At 44.5% G+C, this 18,963-nt stretch overlaps 1 protein-coding gene across 1 annotated transcript in view; it reads left to right on the top strand.

The window, feature by feature from the left end:
* Positions 1-2,555: 2,555 nt before the first annotated feature.
* mecom (MDS1 and EVI1 complex locus) overlaps positions 2,556-18,963 on the top strand; it is a 132,887-nt gene continuing 116,479 nt past the window's right edge. The window contains exon 1 of the mRNA XM_054599869.1: positions 2,556-2,746. Coding sequence (XP_054455844.1) covers positions 2,710-2,746 — 37 coding nt within the window. The 5' untranslated portion in view covers positions 2,556-2,709. The remainder of the gene's footprint in view (positions 2,747-18,963) is intronic.

The raw sequence follows: 18,963 nt of genomic DNA on the forward strand, positions 1-18,963 counted from the left end.
GAAGCTCTCTACCTCTCTCTCTCTCTCTCGCGCGCCACCTTCTCGGGCACGGTGTGCAGGCGCAGCCCACTTAATAGCATCATTTGTGTCATAACAGTAGAGGTAGAGCGAGATACAACCACAATAAAGTAATAAAGGTTAACCTCTCTTAAGTCAGCCCTTTAAATGAGTCTGCAGTTGTGGATATAGGACTTAATGGCCTACTCTGACTACTCTGACTACTCTGACTACTCTCTGACTACTCTGACTACTCTCTGACTACTCTGACTACTCTCTGACTACTCTGACTACTCTCTGACTACTGACTACTCTGACTACTCTGACTACTCTCTGACTACTCTGACTACTCTGACTACTCTGACTACTCTGACTACTCTCTGACTACTCTGACTACTCTCTGCCTACTCTGACTACTGACTACTCTGACTACTGACTACTCTGACTACTCTGACTACTCTGACTACTCTCTGACTACTCTGACTACTCTGACTACTCTCTGACTACTCTGACTACTCTGACTACTACTCTGACTACTCTCTGACTACTCTCTGACTACTCTGACTACTCTCTGACTACTCTGACTACTCTCTGACTACTCTGACTACTCTGACTACTCTGACTACTCTCTGACTACTCTCTGACTACTCTGACTACTCTCTACTCTCTGACTACTCTGACTACTCTCTGACTACTCTGACTACTCTGACTACTCTCTGACTACTCTGACTACTCTGACTACTCTCTGACTACTCTCTGACTACTCTGACTACTCTCTGACTACTCTGACTACTCTGACTACTCTGCCTACTCTCTGACTACTCTCTGGGTCGTGGTCGAGGTTATTTCGGTAGTTTCTTTTTTGCAGAGTTTGAGAGTGGATATGATATGGCATGGGGTTTTTTTGGTCAGCCCTTAAATGTTTTCTTTTTTTCCCCATGGCATGACGTCTGGACTTTAATCAGTTTCAACACAGTTTAGAATCGATAGCTCGAGTTCACAACCCATTAAAGAGTTCATCTCCAAGGTCAGCATGATCTCATGCGGATCTAATTAATTGCCAATTACTGTAATTATGCTGTGTCTGTTTGGGGGGGGAAATATATATAGTGCACCTTTTATGATATCAATGCGCGGTCTTATGTGTGGATAGAATTTAACTGTATTTTTTTATTTCTCCAAGTTTTTTTTTCATAGGTTTTAGCAATAAAATACAAAGAATGGTAACAAATCATGATTTTCCGTTTTTCTTTTTTTTTATCTGCTGGTACTCTATTTTGTTGATATATGACTCAGTATCTAAATATGCCTCTATAAAATGTTTATGTGATAACAGCAGACATGCAGTGATTTTATTGACTTTTAGTGCCTGGATGGCATGCCTTTATGAGTGTGGCCCTCTTCTTTAAATCCAAGACGAAAAAGAAGTTGAGCCAAACATTATTCCACCCACTGAGATGAAGGTTTGGACAAAAGTCCTTTTTTTTTTTCTTTCTTTTCTTTCTTGATAGAGCCGTTCTCCTTCCAAGTTAAATCAAGTGAAAACATCCTTTTTCGAGCCTTCAGCAATTACCAAGTGATGAAATGTACGCACTGCAACAGAAACGTCTCAAACAGGCATTCATTCTAAGCACTTAACATATTAATAATTGTCAGCACAAAGAGAGAGAGAGAGAGAAAAAAAAAAAAAAAAAAACCTGGGCACTCTTATATTAGAGCTGTCATTCGGGTGCCCAAGCGGGAGAGGGGGGGGGGGGGGGGACGTTTTTCATTCATTTTCCATTGCTCGGTATAATGGTCAAAACACAATTAAAATATATAAAATCTTTAATGACTATATCCAGCATTGGTAATTTAAGTGAACGTTGATTAATGTGGCTTCATTTAAAAGAGAAAATGTGCACAGTAAAGATTGAGCATAAGGATCGTTATAATTAATGTCCTCGAGACTCTGTAGATCCGGGGTGCTGCACTGCAAAAAAAAAAAAAAAAAAAAAAAAAAAAAAAAAAAGCTTTTCATTCAGTGCTCATTGTGGAACTTTTTATTAAACTTTTAGAATATTGACATATCTTTACTGCATTGCTCTGTGGTAGTTTTTATTGTCTTTTACTTGTTAGAAGACTTTTTCCCCAATCTGACTGTTTGTGTTTCACTGTTCTGCCTTCATTTTTTTTTTTTTTTTTTTTTTTTTTAAATCAACAGCTCTTGTTTGGAGGTAAGTCCTGGGATAAGTCAACGCTGCACTGGACGCATCTCAATTACAAAGTTTCCTCACGTGTTAGATAAACAACACGACTGAATCTGAGGCTTCAACAACGTCGGACATTTTTTTTCTTCTTCTTCTTCTTCTTCTTCTTCTTTTTTTTTCAGTGCGCACTGCTTTCTCGCTTAGTGATCGTCGGAAACTCTGACACTGAAACGACATGTCCACGATTCCCCACCAAACTTGACCAGACCAGGTTGATATCAAAGTGATAAATCGTCCCTCAAACTTTTTTTTTTTTTTTTTTTTTTTCTGGCACTTGCTGCCGGCAGATCTCGGGCATGTGCGCATGTGCGAAGGTGTCCAGACTGACAATGCTGGAGAGATAGCGCGTTCGGATTGAGAAAAACCCAGAGAAAAAAAGGACAGAGAGGAAAAAAAAAACAAAAAGGAGGAAAAAAAGATCCAAGACAAAATCCAAACAAACCCACGCCGAGAGACTGGCACCATGAGGTCCAAAGGCAGGGCACGGAAACTGGCCACGAGTAGGTGCAACATCCATTTCTTTTTTTTCCTCTTTTTTTTTTTTTTTTTTTTGTTCCTTTTGAAACATGTCATCTTTCTATACCTATAGACTGTCGCTGTTATCACCGCGTGTATCAATAGTTTCTGTAACGATTTCATATCCACCAGAGGAAGAAAAAAAAAACCCAGAAGCCGCTCTATCGCCTCTCGAGAGCGACACACACACACACACACACACAAAAAAACAAACGATGATATTCTCGCGAGGAAAAAGAATGAACCGCTGTCTGAAGAAGAGTGTAAACTTTTTAAAGTTTTAGGCAGTGATGGAAGAACTTTTTCTGCAGGGCGTCCGCTCCAACATCGGAGTGGCTCTTTGCATGCAGTGTGTGCGCAGTAGTGTAATGTAGAGTATTGTGGGTTAAAAAAAAAAAAAGCCCATGGCCCCGTGTAATATACATCGGCAGTTGTATTGCAATTGCCGCACACTGCTGCTGCTGCTGCTGCTGCTGCTGGTCACTTCAGTTTGCTGGGAGCAACTTGGGAAAAAGGCAGGTTGATGGAGGGGGAATAAGGAGAAAAGCCGAGGATTGAGACAGGCATGGTGGATGCTGCAGGGAAGGGCGATCTTGTTTGTAACTCTTTTGTGTTTGTGTCTCATGCAGTTCATTCCGAGCTCGTTTTAATGCCTAGTGTGTGTGTGTGTGTGTGTGTGTGTGTGTGTGTGTGTGTGTGTTGATTTGTTAAATTGTATGTCACTCTGAAGAAGAAAAAACAACAAATTCACACTGCTGTTTTTAATTCTTTTTTTTAGTGTTTTAGTGGATGCACTTTAAACTCCGTGTTATTTAATTACTGCATGAGGGCAGACCGACTCTGTTAACAAAAAAAATGTATTTCGGATCAAAAAATGGAAAATATTTCATTGAGTTTGATTAAATTAAGTGTAATATCACTCGTGTCATTAAATCGATTTAATTACTTGGACCCAATCAACTATACGAATTTATGCTAGGAGATGATTGATATGGCTATTCATGCATTGATTTGCTACAATAAATTATCAAGAATAATTTTTTTTTTTTTTTTTCTAAAGCTGTGTCAATCAAGCTTCATTCTACATGTCCTTTTTTTTTTTTTTTATATATATATTTGTCACTAGTGTTCCTGTGCTGCTTTGCCTTTCATTTGAGTTCTGAACGCTGACTTTTTTTTAATTGTTGATCTTCTTCTCATTGCAAAATGCACACCATTATTCTAGAGCTGTGTTTCAGAAAGAAAAAAAAAATAGACAGACAGGTCAAGACAAGAAAAAAACAACACAGGTACAGGTCTGCAATATTCTAGTGTTTGCAGACATTTTTACATGATGTCCACGATCGTTCCAGTCAGTTCAGTGCGTTTGTGTTTTTCTCGTTGAGCACACATACCTGTATCGTTGCATACAACAATATCAGCTAAATACAAACAATATGGTCCAGCAGCTGCAACGAACCTCTTCAATATTTGAACAGTAAACGCTAATAAGCAGCAGGTAGATGAAGAAGTCGACATACATGCAATCGCAACATCCTTTAGTGACTTTAAGAAGGTGAAGAGCAAGTTCATATTTAATTGATTTACTTCACAGGAGCCACATGGAGGCTACAGACGTCCTGCTGAAGTTATGTTAATGTTTTAGAAAGTGTTGTAACATGGATAAGGAAATATGTGCACACACACACACACACACACACACACACACACACACACACACACACACACACACACACACACACACACACACACACACACACACACACACACCATCGTACTCAACAGCAAGAGAAAAGAAAACCCTCCATTTGGTTGTTAGCGGCCTTCCACGTCCCTCTGAACCGGGCAACGCAAACCTTTAGGAACAGGCAGCAACGCAAACCTTTAGGAACAGGCAGCAACGCAAACCTTTAGGAACAGGCAGCAACGCAAACCTTTAGGAACAGGCAGCAACGCAAACCTTTTTTAGGAACAGGCAGCAACTCAAACCTTTAGGAACAGGCAACGCAAACCTTTAGGCAGGCAGCAACGCAAACCTTTTAGGAACAGGCAGCAACTCAAACCTTTAGGAACAGGCAGCAAACCTTTAGGAACAGGCAGCAACTCAAACCTTTAGGAACAGGCAGCAAAAACCTTTAGGAACAGGCAGGAACAAGCAACGCAAACCTTTAGGAACAGGCAGCAACGCAAACCTTTAGGAACAGGCAGCAACGCAAACCTTTAGGAACAGGCAGCAACTCAAACCTTTAGGAACAGGCAGCAACGCAAACCTTTAGGAACAGGCAGCAACGCAAACCTTTAGGAACAGGCAGCAACGCAAACCTTTAGGAACAGGCAGCAACGCAAAACCTTTAGGAACAGGCAGCAACGCAAACCTTTTAGGAACAGGCAGGCAACGCAAACCTTTAGGAACAGGCAGCAACGCAAACCTTTTAAACAGGCTTTAGGAACAGGAACAGGCAGCAACTCAAACCTTTAGGAACAGGCAGCAACTCAAACCTTTTAGGAACAGGCAGCAACTCAAACCTTTTAGGAACAGGCAGCAACTCAAACCTTTTTTTAGGAACAGGCAGCAACTGCGCCATCCCATCACGCAGACCATTAGATGCGTTCTAGGGTGAACTCCTCCTGAATTTGAGGACGATTATTAATTTTTGGAGATGGAAGACTGAGATGTCTACCTCTTCAGTCAGAATAAGGAGGTTGGGGGGGGGGGGGGGTGTTCTGTGTCCCCCGAGTATCTGGCCGGCTCTGGCCCCCAGCCAGGTCTGCACAGTGTCAACAGTGAATATTTAAATTCCCAGACCCCTCATAAGAGCAACGCTGCTAAATGCGTTCAGTGTGTTCCTCCCGCCTGTCCGGAGGAGTCGTGTTAAAAAACGGGCACGTATGGGGGCCTCCTTGCAGAACAGTCCTGTGATAAATAAAAAAAAAAAAAAAAAAAAAAGAAAAGGGGATTGGGGGGGGTGGGGGGTGTAATAGAGGAGGTGATGGAGAGGTGGTAAACGTAAGAGTGATTGATGGAGGTTGACTGATTAGTCCGCACGTCCAGATGTAATGCGGTGCGCCACAAAAACTCGCTTTTTTTTTTTTTTTTTTTTTTTTTTTTGCTTCCCAACTAAGTATAGCCAAGGCGTGCAGGCCGCACCCCGTGGTGAATTGTGGGCTATACATGAGGGAAGGGGGGGGGGGCTTTGATGATCCAGACTAGCTCGGTGTAGGTCTAATTAAAGGTCCGCTTAGCATAGTTGTGTCTCAATAAAAAACCTTGGTTACACAGTGTTTAGAGGTGTTTGCCTATTTGTCTGGAATAATGACGATTCATGTCACACAGGCCACCTAAAGTCACATGACCATGTAAAATGACTATATGGTTTTAAATCCATTTTTTTTTTTTTTTTTTTTTTAACGCTGTGGAAAAAAAAAATAAAGATAAAAAAAAAAAAAAAGATCTAAAGGAAAGTTGCATGAAAACTATTTGGAAGCTTAACAAGTGTCAATGAAGCATTTGTGTGTGTGTCCCAAGGCACGCGCTTGTCCACTTGATAATCATTTTTCACATTTACCACAATATTTAGTCAGCCATCACTCACTAGTCCGCCTGCCCCCCCCCCCAAAAAAAAAAAAATGTGAGATGCAAAGCTTGCTTATTGGCACGACTGATTGGCACGCGGGAAGCTCTGCGTGCGTGCGTGCGAGAGACAGAGAGAGAGAAATAGAGAGAGAGAAAGAGAGGCCTCGACGTCTCGCCGTCCGTCAGCGGCCTCTCCTCTCCTCCCCTCTCCTCTCTCTCTCCTCTCTCTCCCTCTCCTCTCCTCCTCCCTCCCTCTCCTCTCTCCTCTCTCTCCTCCTCCCTCCTCTCTCCTCTCTCCTCTCCTCCCTCCCTCCTCTCCCCTCTCCTCCCTCTCCCTCTCCTCCTCTCTCCTCTCCTCTCTCCTCCTCTCCCTCTCCTCTCCTCCTCCTCTCCTCCCTCCTCCTCTCCCTCTCCTCTCTCCCTCTCCCTCTCTCCTCCCTCTCCTCTCCTCCCTCTCCTCTCCTCTCTCCCTCTCCTCTCCCTCCTCCTCTCTCTCTCCTCTCTCCTCCTCTCTCCCTCTCCTCCCCCTCCTCCTCTCTCTCCCTCTCCTCCCTCCTCCTCTCCTCTCCTCCCTCCTCCCCTCCTCCCCTCTCCCCCTCTCCTCTCCTCTCTCCTCTCCCTCCTCTCCCTCTCCCTCTCCTCCCTCCTCTCCCTCCTCCCTCTCCCTCTCCTCCCTCCCTCTCCTCTCCGGAGCTGAGGAGCGCCTCGTCCTCCTCGCATTGTGCAATGGGCCGTGAGTCTCGCGTTTGTCTGGCGGAGCTCATTAAAACGGTTAATAGATCGGCCCATTTAAAAGGTGAGAGGGAGTGAAACAGAGAGCCCATTAAACGGGCCTCGTTGTCCCGGAGCGGCGCTCTGTGCCTGCGCTCCGCTTGGTGCCAAAGCTCCGCATACAAATGTCCCATATCTCCTCCAGTAATGGACTGGGTCAAGAATCACGGGGGCCCACGGCAGGGCTTATACTCCTCTAGGTTGGGTTTTTTTTTTTTTTTTTTTTTTTTACCCTTTTGATAATCGTTGCTTTGAACTTGTTTTCTGATGCAAATAAATGAAACAAAATAGCAAATGTATCTTTATAATGTGCTATTGATTTTATTTAATTAAAGCCGCATTGAGTGAATTCATATCAAGTCATAGCCCACTTCAACACCAGTTAGTAATATGATGCATATCTTACAACCGGAATTGGGCAGATTACTTGGGATAAATCATGTACTTTAGGAGTAACCAAAACAATGAGGTTGCTTGGTTTTTATTAAAGGGGGGAGAGAGAAAGTATTTTACAACTTCATCCTGTTCACTTAAAGAAAGATTTTAGTCGTTTATTTTCTGGCCTTGTTCGATTAAATCATTTGCTGTCATTTTTAAGCAGTTCATGGTGTTTTCGTTTGACAAAAAGTTTGTGTATAAAAAATGCCCGCTTAATCTTGGAGTCACATGAAATACTTGTTCGTGTGAATGGGCCTCAAAGCGCTTTGTCAATCGCTTTACAAAGGCGACAGTTTCTTCTTGAGCTGTGGATGTGTCACAACTATGTGATCAGTCTACAGAGGGGTAACACGGCCAACACGCACATTCATGAACAAATGGCAGCATTGCTTATAAAAGGAAAGCAGCTAAATGCTTGTCGAAAACCAGGTGTAAAGCATTTCACAGACACGTATGCTCACACACACACACACACACACACACACACACACACACACACACACACACACACACACACACACACGCAGCCCTTGTGGGTCTATCAGTTGTGTTTTGAGGTACAAGTGTGCGTCTGTCTGTGTGTGTGTTGGTGTGTTTTGGGGTGGCGGGGGGCAGGTGACCCAGAACCCTCTCATCTATCAACGCCCCCATCTGTCTGACATGTCGTCCACTTTCCTCCTTTCTTACGAGGAGAGAAGCGTCCCCCCCCCCTCACCCCCTCCCTCTCTCTCAGAAAATGGCTCTTTTGGAAGGTCCCTGATGTTAATGAGTCGTCCAGGACTCGATCTCGGGCCTCTAAACAGAGAGCTGATGAGGTTAGTGGTTTGTTTATGCACTGTTGTCACCCGCTTGAAGGATGGCCGCGGTCCCAAGTAACTGGGGAGCTTCCAGGCCCCGTCATGGGTCCCCTCTCAGGGCCCTGCCCCAGGGGCTTCTCCCTACTCTCCTTCATCGCGATCCGTCATACATTTAGAATATTTCATTATGCATTAAAGCACACGGACAAGCATTGGTTTTAAAATTCTGATCCTTGTGACAGGTGAAAAGGTGAGAATATGTTGTTGCACTTATGGGTGAGGCCGTAATGATTGTATTTAAATGGTTGTGTGTGTGTGTGTGTGTGTGTGTGTGTGTGTGTGTGTGTGTGTGTGTGTGTGTGTGTGTGTGTGTGTGTGTGTGTGTGTGTGTGTGTGTGTGTGTTGTTTTGTTTTTTTTGTTGTTGGGGGGGGGGGTGGTGGTGCAGCGACCCAGACGGGGCAGTGTGGGAACACCAAGGGATGGATGGAGGGAGGGTGGAGGGTGTGCAGCAACATGTCAAGCCTGGGAACCGCTGTGTGTTTACCACAGGGAAACCGTACCAACAGAGAACAATGAGCGAGCCTTACCCCTTCTAAATAAAAAAAAAAAAAAAAAAAAAAAAAAAAAAGCATTTCTGCTTTCTTCTCCCCCCCTAAAGGTCATGGAGTTAGAGATAGGGAGTCCACACAAAAGCCTCCAGTCTGTCGGCAGTCTGGTCTGGCCCAGTACGGTGCCAAAGCTGAGGTCATTATCAACAGAGCAGTCCCGAGCTAAGCATATTTTTATAGATTGTGCTTGTGTGTATGTGTATGTGTATGTGTGTGTGTTCAGGGGAGGGGAGCAACTGTGTATGTGCTTATTTGGCGAGTTTTAGTGCGTATGCACAAAACAAAGGGCTGCTCTGTAGAGTATACAGCGCAGTCGTCAAATGTGTGACATGCCGCCATTTTCTCATCACAAATTGGTCTGAGATAAATGGCATTTTGCTGAGTTGAAAAGTTTACCCCGACATCAAACTGATTTGTGTCGTTGTGATGTCTGAGGAGTTATAATGTCAACAGATTGCTGATGGCGCGCTTCGCCCGGGCTATTAATGATGGCGGTGTGAAGTTAGCACTCCTCGGCACGCTTTGAGGAGAGACGTCCGTTAGCTAATTAAAGAAACTCAATCATTTTATACTCCAATCAATTACCTGAAGCAGGTGTTAGAAACGGGGCCCGACACTCTGGCCTCATGTCTCACATCAGCTAACTACCCCAAGTCACTTTACTACATTGTTGAATGCTTTTACGAGCAGAAAGACTAAACAAGAGGCTTGATGTGACTTTATTCTAGCTGCCAATCTTTGTGTGCTGCAGACTGCAGACATGATGTTATGTTTGCCTGTCAGTTCACAGGCTGCAGTGTGATCATTATTATTTTTTTTTTATATATATATCTCACCCAGTATCATCAAATAGGAATAAGTGGGTCCAGAAAATTGAATCACCAAGTTCATTGCAGTTGCCCATAGTTTAATGATCCTTATTTTAGATATCACCAAAGCTCTTTTTTTAATTAGTTGTAAATATCTTTGTCCTGGCATGTATGCTGAAGCGTTTGCCTGCGGACATTCTTTTTAACCACTGTCATCGAGGGTGGACAGAGGGAACAGTAGGTTTTCACTCTTGCACACTGGAGAGAGCACATAGCTATAAACAGGAATTACCCAACAATCGCTTTGTGAATGTGGTGATAACAGCGTGTTCCAGCCCTGCCGGGGGATCTCCCTGGGTGGAGCAGGCTGGCCCAAGGGATGGAAGGAGTGAGTGAGTGAGGGAGGGAGGGGAGAGTAGAGGAGGAAAGTCATTTCTGATTAACAGGGGCGAAACAGAGCCATGGGGTCATGCCCATCTATGGCTGTAAACGGGAGGACAGGACAGAGCAGTCAGGTGTGTACAACTCTCCACCCTGAAGCTCATTAAGAGGTGACCTCTCACCCCCCGCAGGACGGGAGAGATGAGGGTAGGAGATGTGATCAAAGCCGGGTTCTTCCTGATGCACCGCATTCACCTGATTGGATCTGATAGCGGCTGTCTCGCCCGTGTTGCAGGGCTGAAACAGTGACGGGTACAGTGAGAGAGACACAAAGAGGAAAAGTCATGACAGGCTGTGAATTCACAATGAAAGGCGAGGTTAGGGAAAGTAAGGTCAATCATGTCAAAGATTTAAAAATATATATATATATATATATATTGCACAGAATGATTAGATCATCCAAATGTGCTCATTGTATTGTCTCTCGTAGTTTTTAGTTTTTCTGGACGGATTGAGACATCTCCTCGTTCCCAAAGTCCATGCAGGTTTTAAAGATGTAGATCTTCTTTCCACTATCAGTGAGGCATGCATCATTAATGTTCACCTCACCGTTCCACTTCCAATCTGTTGTCCGAGAAAAGGAAGCGCCACGTCCCTGTCCTCGGCGATCCGTCTTGATGACTTCCCCTCCGTGCGTGCGTGCGTCTGATTAAGCCGTGCACCTTTTTCGCTGCGTGCACAAATGTTGCTGGTCAGCCAGGGTCACTGCAGAGGAAAGAATGCGGCAGTGGAAAGGAATGCAGGGCTGATTAGCGCTTCTTACCTGTAAGTGAACTGGACGTGCCGGCGTGTGATGAGCCCGAGGAAACAAGGGAACAATAGGACAGTAGAGATTCCTTTCCACGCCGCATTCCAGCGATCCTGCAACCGGGGCCCCCCGCTCAGAGCTTTGATGAACCCTTCTCGCGGCTTCCTGGGATTGTCGCTCCTCCACAAACACACAAAAACATGAAGCGGTCGCTGAGTGGGGCCAGGGAAGAGAGAGCGCGCGGCCGTCCTCAGGATGTCCTGTTTTGATTAGCGTTAGCATCCTAAATGCACCATAGAAATATTATTCTAACACGGAGAAGAAGCTTGGTGGTGACAACATCCACTTCTTTCCACTCTGCGACCTCCAGGGTCAGATCCACTACAATGAGCCAGGAATCAAAGAGGTGCTCCTCACCCAGCGATCTGACTGAGGAAATCATGTGAGGGAAAACAAAGCGATTAAAATGATAGGGAGAGGGTTCAGGGCCTGTCAACAGGTGGGAGTTTATCAGGCCAATGCTTTTACAATTTTCTAAGAAATTCCTAACCATTTCTGGAATTATCAATATTGCCCGAATTCTTATCGATTCCTAGTGACGGCGTCTCTAAAAACGATAGGGTTTCTCTTAGGATGACAGGAAGTGGTTAGTGGCGGAGGTGGATTTCTGAAATGCCTCCCTATGCTAGAATGAGCCGATATTCCTCCTCAAATCAAAAGATTGTTTCCTGAAGAGTTTTAAGAGATATCAAAGTGGTAAAACACTGGTATAATTTTGCTTTATAAGTTGGGAATCAAACTCATGTTTTTACTGCCTTGTCAAGCCCTTTTGTCACAACTCAATAACTACTAACAGCTAACAGCTTCCACTATTAACTCAAATTGTAATTCAGTCAGTCTTTTATAAAGAAATAAAGTTTAAAATAGTTAAACGAAATAGTCAAACAACAAAATTAGCTTATATTATCACAAACACGAGCTGATTTCAGTTGGCTGAAATTCTTAATTAACCCTCTTAATTAAATTTCCCTTTCAGCATGTACTGTAGTTCTTTATTTGGAGCACCAGCTCTTACACACAGTGTCCTCTTTCCTCAGCCCACACTACATCTTTTCTGTCTCCTGTGGAATCAGAGAGCAATGAAGCATTGCAGCGTGGTTTGTTGTTTTGCTGGTGCTTGAGGGCTTTAGTTTGACAGGAGGGCACCACTTTGTTCACCTCAGTGTCCAGAAGGGGACCCCTAGGGACCTCTGGGCCTGGATGTCTCTGTCAGGCCTGTGGCAGGACTGGGGCAATGGGGGGCCCCGCTGCTCACCGGGTCAGTGGACAAGCTAATCGATTTTATCTCCGTTTCACACAACACGCCAAACCCCTACTGGCCTGATATTCACATGTTCACTGTTCAGAGGATTATGCTCCTTCCATCTTCTGTCTTTTTTTTTTTCTCTTTCAGTCTCTTTCTTCCCCCCCCACCAAATTTCTTGTTTTTCCCATTTCTCTTTATTCCACTTTGTTTTTTCTCTTTCCCTCTTTATCTCTTTCCCTCTCTCTTTCCCTCGCTCCATCTCTCTTTCCCCCCTTAGAAGGTAGCATTTTAAATTTAGCCTCCATGCCCGTCTTGGCGTTGGCACTCCCCCCTGAGGGAGGCTGGCGGGCAGGCAGAGGAGCCCTTGTTTTCTCGGCCATTCCTCTGGATAAAGCGTTGGAACAAGGGGGAATGAAAGCTTTGGGAAAAGGTCTGGAAACTACCCATTCATCAGTGTAAGGAGATACTGCGCTGACAGTTAGCAGACGGCCAGCCAAGTACAACACGGGACAGCCGCGTGGGCCCGCAGTGCTCGGCTCAACAGACAGACAGAGCGAGACCAGACCAAACACCCCACTCATCTCTGTGCGAGGAAGTAACATATGTTAACATTTTAGGCATTTTATTCTGATTCTCTTGCGCCGAGTGTCTCAAGTGCGAACAGTAGAATAAGTGAATGATTACTGGTGCAATCATAACTAACATAGCAATAAAGAAGAGCAAGGGGCAACGGAGTATAGCACTGCAGACACATAATGATTACATGCTGTCATTTAAGTAGTGGAGCAAACTGTGGTTAGTTCAGTTATTTTCTGATTTGGGGGAATTGACAACTTTTTTCTACTTTTCAAGGTCCCAGGGGAATTGTGTGTCATTACACTGTGTGTAATTTTTTTTCAGCGTTTTATTCATGTTTTGACAGTCTTTTGTGTAACATTCTACGTTTTACATTTTCAGCATTATTATTATTGAACGCCATTTTTTTCGTGTCCTTTCTCCTGCCTTTTTAGCCAGTCTGACACACCCTCCCACCATAACTTCCCATCAGCCACTGCAGCAGGGCAGAATGCATGCATACCCTCAGGGGCAGTAATACATTTATGAAAGCAAAGATTTATATGCAGCCATAAACACATGCACCTACACATGTTTGAATATTTATCCATCCTTACAAGAGATTTGGACCCAACACACTTGTATACACGTCGACATGTACCTGCTGAGCTGGGATTCGGACAGCGCATTGGCATGGCAGTGCATGGTGGGACATTGCAGATGTGAGTCTGTGTCTCTCTGCCCAGCCATTAATCGCTGCCATCTGACAGTTCAATCTACGAGGGGCCGAGTGGAGCAGCCGGCTGGTTACCAGGGCAGGTCATTACTGAGCATGGAGGCAGCCAATCGCATCAGCGATCAATGACAAAGGCTGTAGAGGGAGAGAGTAAAAAAAAAAGAAAAAGTGAGGGAGAAGTAGAGGGAGGTAGGGAGAGAGAAAGATGGAGGGTGAGAGAGGCAATGGAGATGTAGGGTGGAGGGAGGGGAGAGGAGAGGTATGGCAGGATAAAGGTAGTTATGATGCTGAAGGTCAGTTCTTGGTTGTGGAGTGGATGACAAACAGGCTGTCAACAGCCAAGGAATGGAGATATTCATCCGATGCCGCACAGCAGAAAATATGGCCCCTTGCACATGCACGCACATACATGCACACAGACACAGCCATCGGCGTAGCAGCTTGATTGAGAATGCAGCAGGGGGAATTTAGTGTGAGCCATTGTTTTATGAATTCCATATACAAGGTGTTGGCAGTCTGCACCGCCCTTTTTAGTGGTCAGTCCGGCTTGCGCTGTTGTAAAAGTAATGACTGGCTGTGAATTAAAAAAAAATCAGTTCATGAAAATGCCACAGCTCCCATTCGGATCCGCATCGGCTGCCCACCGCGTTACCACGGGAACAGCTGCCATGAGGACGACCGTCCAGTGGTGTTTACCCGGCCCCCGAGAAGTCAAACACAGTCTCCCTCTAACAGAAGGAGCTCCATACGACTTCATAACTCGGAGAATGTCATTTTCACCTTCTCAACCGTGTTTTTCCTCAATTATTTCTTTAATGTTGATGAGGGGATTAATTGATGTTGTGGGTGACAGTATTTGGCCGGGGCTCAGATAAAACAACAGCGAGATCTTTTATTTCTCCCTAGAGGCCTAGAATAGCAGAACTGGTCGTTTATCCTGCACTATCTCTCAGCAGATCCACTGGCCTTCTCTCCCAGACACACACACACACACACACACACACACACACACACACACACACACACACACACACACACACACACACACACACACACACACACACACACACACAGCCAGGCCATCCCAGCGTGGACACCACTGAGTGATGATGAGTCATTATAGAGAGTGTGCCCTTCGACCTCCTCCAGTCTTTATGGATCACTCTCTGGCAGAATCATATTCCCTAATGCCAAGTTCCTGTCCATCTGCCCGCCTGTCTGTCAGACAGTCAGGCCCCTTTAGTCTCTCTCTTTCTCTGTCTCCCATGCTCTCTCGCTCTCTTTCCCCCCTTGAGTTTCACACATCAGTTCATCCCAGACATCTCTTTCTCTGTTTATTTTAATAACATACAGCAAAAATATCTCCCTTTCCCGTTACCAAATGTTTGAATTTGATAGTTTTTATGTATTCCATGGTGAGAATAAAGGATGTAAGTGTTGATTTGTTCGGATCATTTTTAGATGAACTTGAGAACGGCTTTTAAAGTTGTCTGTTATTCAAGGGTGTGATAGTTCAGAGGATGAATTATCTATTTATCTTTAGCTACCATGTACTTTGTGTTGAGATTGGCATGCAGCATCACTGTAGCTGAATTCACAGTAATCCAATACATCTCTATGCATGTAAGTGTTTTCCCTCCATCTATATCCTAACTTGCAAACGATCGTGGTAATTCCTCAGTGCAGCAAGGAGAGCAGAGGAAAGGAGTCAGTTTGGATTTCTACACATCCTCGTCCCTGTGCTACTTTTGTTAATCCAATACTAACACTATGCCAAGGATTTTCTCTCTAGATAAAGCTGCTAATATGTTTTTTGTGGACGCTAGCATTTGATCCTTCTCTCAACAAATGCAATTTGTTTGGCCTGATTTGATCAGTTGCAGGCGCGTGGTTCAATGCAGGCAGGAGCAGGTAAACCCTCCATACGATAGGAGTTAGAATGTCTTTGCGTCTGTGAGAGAGGAAACTCTATTACAGGTGTCCTGGACCACGGGGCCCTGCCGGCTCTGATGAAATGCTCTTTGGGTGTTAATGCAATTGCGATTCCGCCTAGCCTGGAGACTGAGCACCTCTTGGGTTTTAGAGCTGGCCCTGAAAGGCAGAAAACAAAGTCTGGCTCCAAACCGTACAATTACAATGGTGGAAACTTTGAAGGGCGCTTCCTGGTGTAACATAGTAATCTCCCTCGGGACACCAGAGAATGATGCTGTATAATTTTGGTAATTTTTTTGTGGAATAAGCATTGTTGTATGTTTGTGCAGTGCATGCGACTTGTAAAGTGGTACTGCTCCTCAGCCAATTACATATTACATTGTATGTATACCTTTGACATGGAGAGGCCTTTGAAAACAGGGAAACATGGCCCCGAGACACAAGGCTTTATGTTAGGAGAGGGATCCACGGGGCCACAAGGATCCTGTTTCTTTGTGACTTTTTACTTATTCTAGCCAGTGGTAAAACTGTATTATGGTATCCATAGTGTTGTTGTCAAAAGGACTTTTTTGATAAGCGCACTGTCACAATTTGTCGTTTGAACTTGAACTAATTGAAATATTTTGAAATATCAAATTTGGAAATATTTTATTTTGTGATTGTCAATCTCATATTAAAGACATAACACAGTTGTCCCCCGATTTATACACAACTTAAAATGCTGCTTGCCCTGCAAAACAAGTGACCCATTTCAGCCCCAGAGGGTTCAGAGACACGGGGTGCATGCTATGTCCCATTGTCCCCGCCCAGAGCCCCACGGATCAAATACAGGTATGATTTATGACCGCTGTCTCAGCCTTCACGTCGCATGTTCTCCTGCATTGGAGCTGTTGGTCAAACCCAACCACAGAAGTAATTTGTCTCCTTACATGTGTAGGAGGTGAGGGGCGAAGGTCAGCGAAATGAAAATGACCAGACCTGACTTAATTGTTGTATCTATTTGTGGTTTTGCGACAGGATGTCTGTCTTAGTGTCTACCTGTCTGTTTGTCCATCTGTCTCGCTTCTGTCCTGGCGCCATGTCTTGTGTCCGTTGGTCGAGACACTCTGGCAGCAGGCAACCATTATGGGCACTGATCTGATCCAGCAGGAGTACTGGGTTCACTGAAGAGATCTGTCTAGGATAGATAGTATCACTGTCAAAACACACAGGCCGATGGAAAAGTTTTCTCTGGTTCCTCTGGTCCTTATTAACGGTGTTCCTGATTTATCAAGCTCAAACGGCTCCACGCCAAAAAACTAGAACATTGGCTGGAGTGGAATTATTATCAATTCTCGCCTGTATTTTTATGTACATGCTATACAATCTAACAAATACACTCGTGCCTCAGATGTGACGCTTAAACACCTCTTTTCCTCCAATTTCCTAGCAAGCTCGGTACGTCTGACAAGGTTAAGCCAGCAAATTGTGTCGAGAAATGCTTCCTGTGTGCGATTACATTTATCATGTATAATTAGGAAGTTCTGCTCTGTCTACACATGATGACCTTTCACCCCGAGTGTGACAGTTGTAGACTGGTGTTGCCAGACACCCAAATGTGCTGTCCAGGTCTTGCTACACCACAAAGTCTGGTTTCCGCTGCGGGATCAAGTGTCCTAGATCTGGGTTTCTTTCTAAGACTTTAGACTAAGATTTCAGAAACGTATCTGTGATTCCTTTTAGCACTGGGACGATTAGTCATTTAGACCATCATTTCAGATAAATGAGCAATACTAAAACTGGTAGACTGCATCTATAATGATACGTTTGTTAACTCATTGTTTAAGTTGTTTAGAGTTGTTTGCATCAGATATTATTAAAAGAGGTCGCTGCAATGCTATTTTCACACAGGAGAATAACCTATGATTGTGATGGTGAGGATAAAAAAAGGATACATCTTCTCCATGTAAATATAAATAGTTAATGCAACACTGTACAATGATGTTCAAGAATATGTACAACAGAGAAATGTCTTGTATAGCAGGGTTACAGTAACTTTAGGTGAACTACAGTGACTTTAAGTAACCCTGTAGTGAGTCAATGGTGAACCCATCAAAACCTGTCTTCTCCCTTGTATACAGTGTCAGTAGTGTAAAACCCTGGTCCTAAATGTAACTTTATGTGCGTGAACCATCGCCAACTTACTATCTGTGGCGCCTTTGTTGCCTGGGCTATAGTTTTCTAATTATTTAAACCTTTCTGTAAACCTTAGCCTTTCTTTCATCCTTTGTTTTCTTCCCCTTATGCTCCTTTTCCTCCTGTCCATTGCTCTGTCATTTGTTCTTCCTTTTCCTTTGCGCTTGTACCCTTTTTGTGTTATAATTCCCACCTATTATTTCTGTCCCGAGCCCTCATTAGTCATGTCGCTGTCAGCCGCCAGCTGCAGACTCACACACACATCCACACAGCCGCACGTATTCCTGCACATGCACAGGTATGGAAGTCATCAAGGAGGGGTCAAAGGTCTGCCTCATTACCCAGCTCCAGTGAAAACTTTTTTTGGTGTGTTTTATGCACTGGTATCAGAAAGCAGAGGGAGGGAAATGAGGAGGGGAAGAGGGGGGGAGTGAGGGGTGTAGAAAAAAACAAGATAATGACAAAGACTGTGAGTTTAAGGAGGAAATAAGAGAAGAGAGAATGAGTGATAGAATGTGAGAAGTGTAGAAGGGAGAAACAGAAAGACTTCTTCTTCATCACTGTATCAGTACCTGGTCTATTCCACTCTGTACATGTAAACCAGATCAATATAGCTCACTCAGAAGATGGGAAGTTGTGGTTAGGTGGAGGGTTTGAGGGGTTGGATTGAGCTGCTGGTGGCATACATGCCTGGTGTTTCCTGACGTTAAACACAACTTCTCTAAATAAAGTCATTAAGAGCAGTCCAACAGAAGCCCATTCATTCATTCATCTTCTTCTGCTCACCCACACACACACATTCTCTCTCTTTTCTCCCACTCAAACACACACACACACACACACACTCTCTTTTTCACCACACAAACACACACACACACACACACACACACACACACAGAGTTGAGACTGCCTGCCTACATGGGACATGATACGCTGACATGTGACAGAAAGCAAAGCAGGAAGCAGGAGTGTGTGTGTGTGTGTGCATGCTCAAGTTCAGCCTCGGAGGTCAGATAGTGTGTGTGTGTGTGTGTGTGTGTGTGTGTGTGTGTGTGTGTGTGTGTGTGTGTGTGTGTGTGTGTGTGTGTGTGTGTGTGTGTGTGTGTGTGTGTGTGTGTGTGTGTGTGTGTGTGTGTGTGTGTGGGGGGGGGGGCGTCAGCTGGGAGCAGTCAGGGGGACACTGGTGATGCAGACTGACATGGGACATAAACACTCAGTAGTATAGTGAAGGGGCCCATTGTCTCAATGGCCGCCATGTCAGTCTCTGTGTAATGGAACGATATGTCTCTGTATGTTTGTCTAATTGGCCA

The sequence above is a fragment of the Anoplopoma fimbria genome, chromosome 1 (assembly GCF_027596085.1).
Source record: "Anoplopoma fimbria isolate UVic2021 breed Golden Eagle Sablefish chromosome 1, Afim_UVic_2022, whole genome shotgun sequence".
NCBI classification, from domain to species: domain Eukaryota; kingdom Metazoa; phylum Chordata; class Actinopteri; order Perciformes; family Anoplopomatidae; genus Anoplopoma; species Anoplopoma fimbria.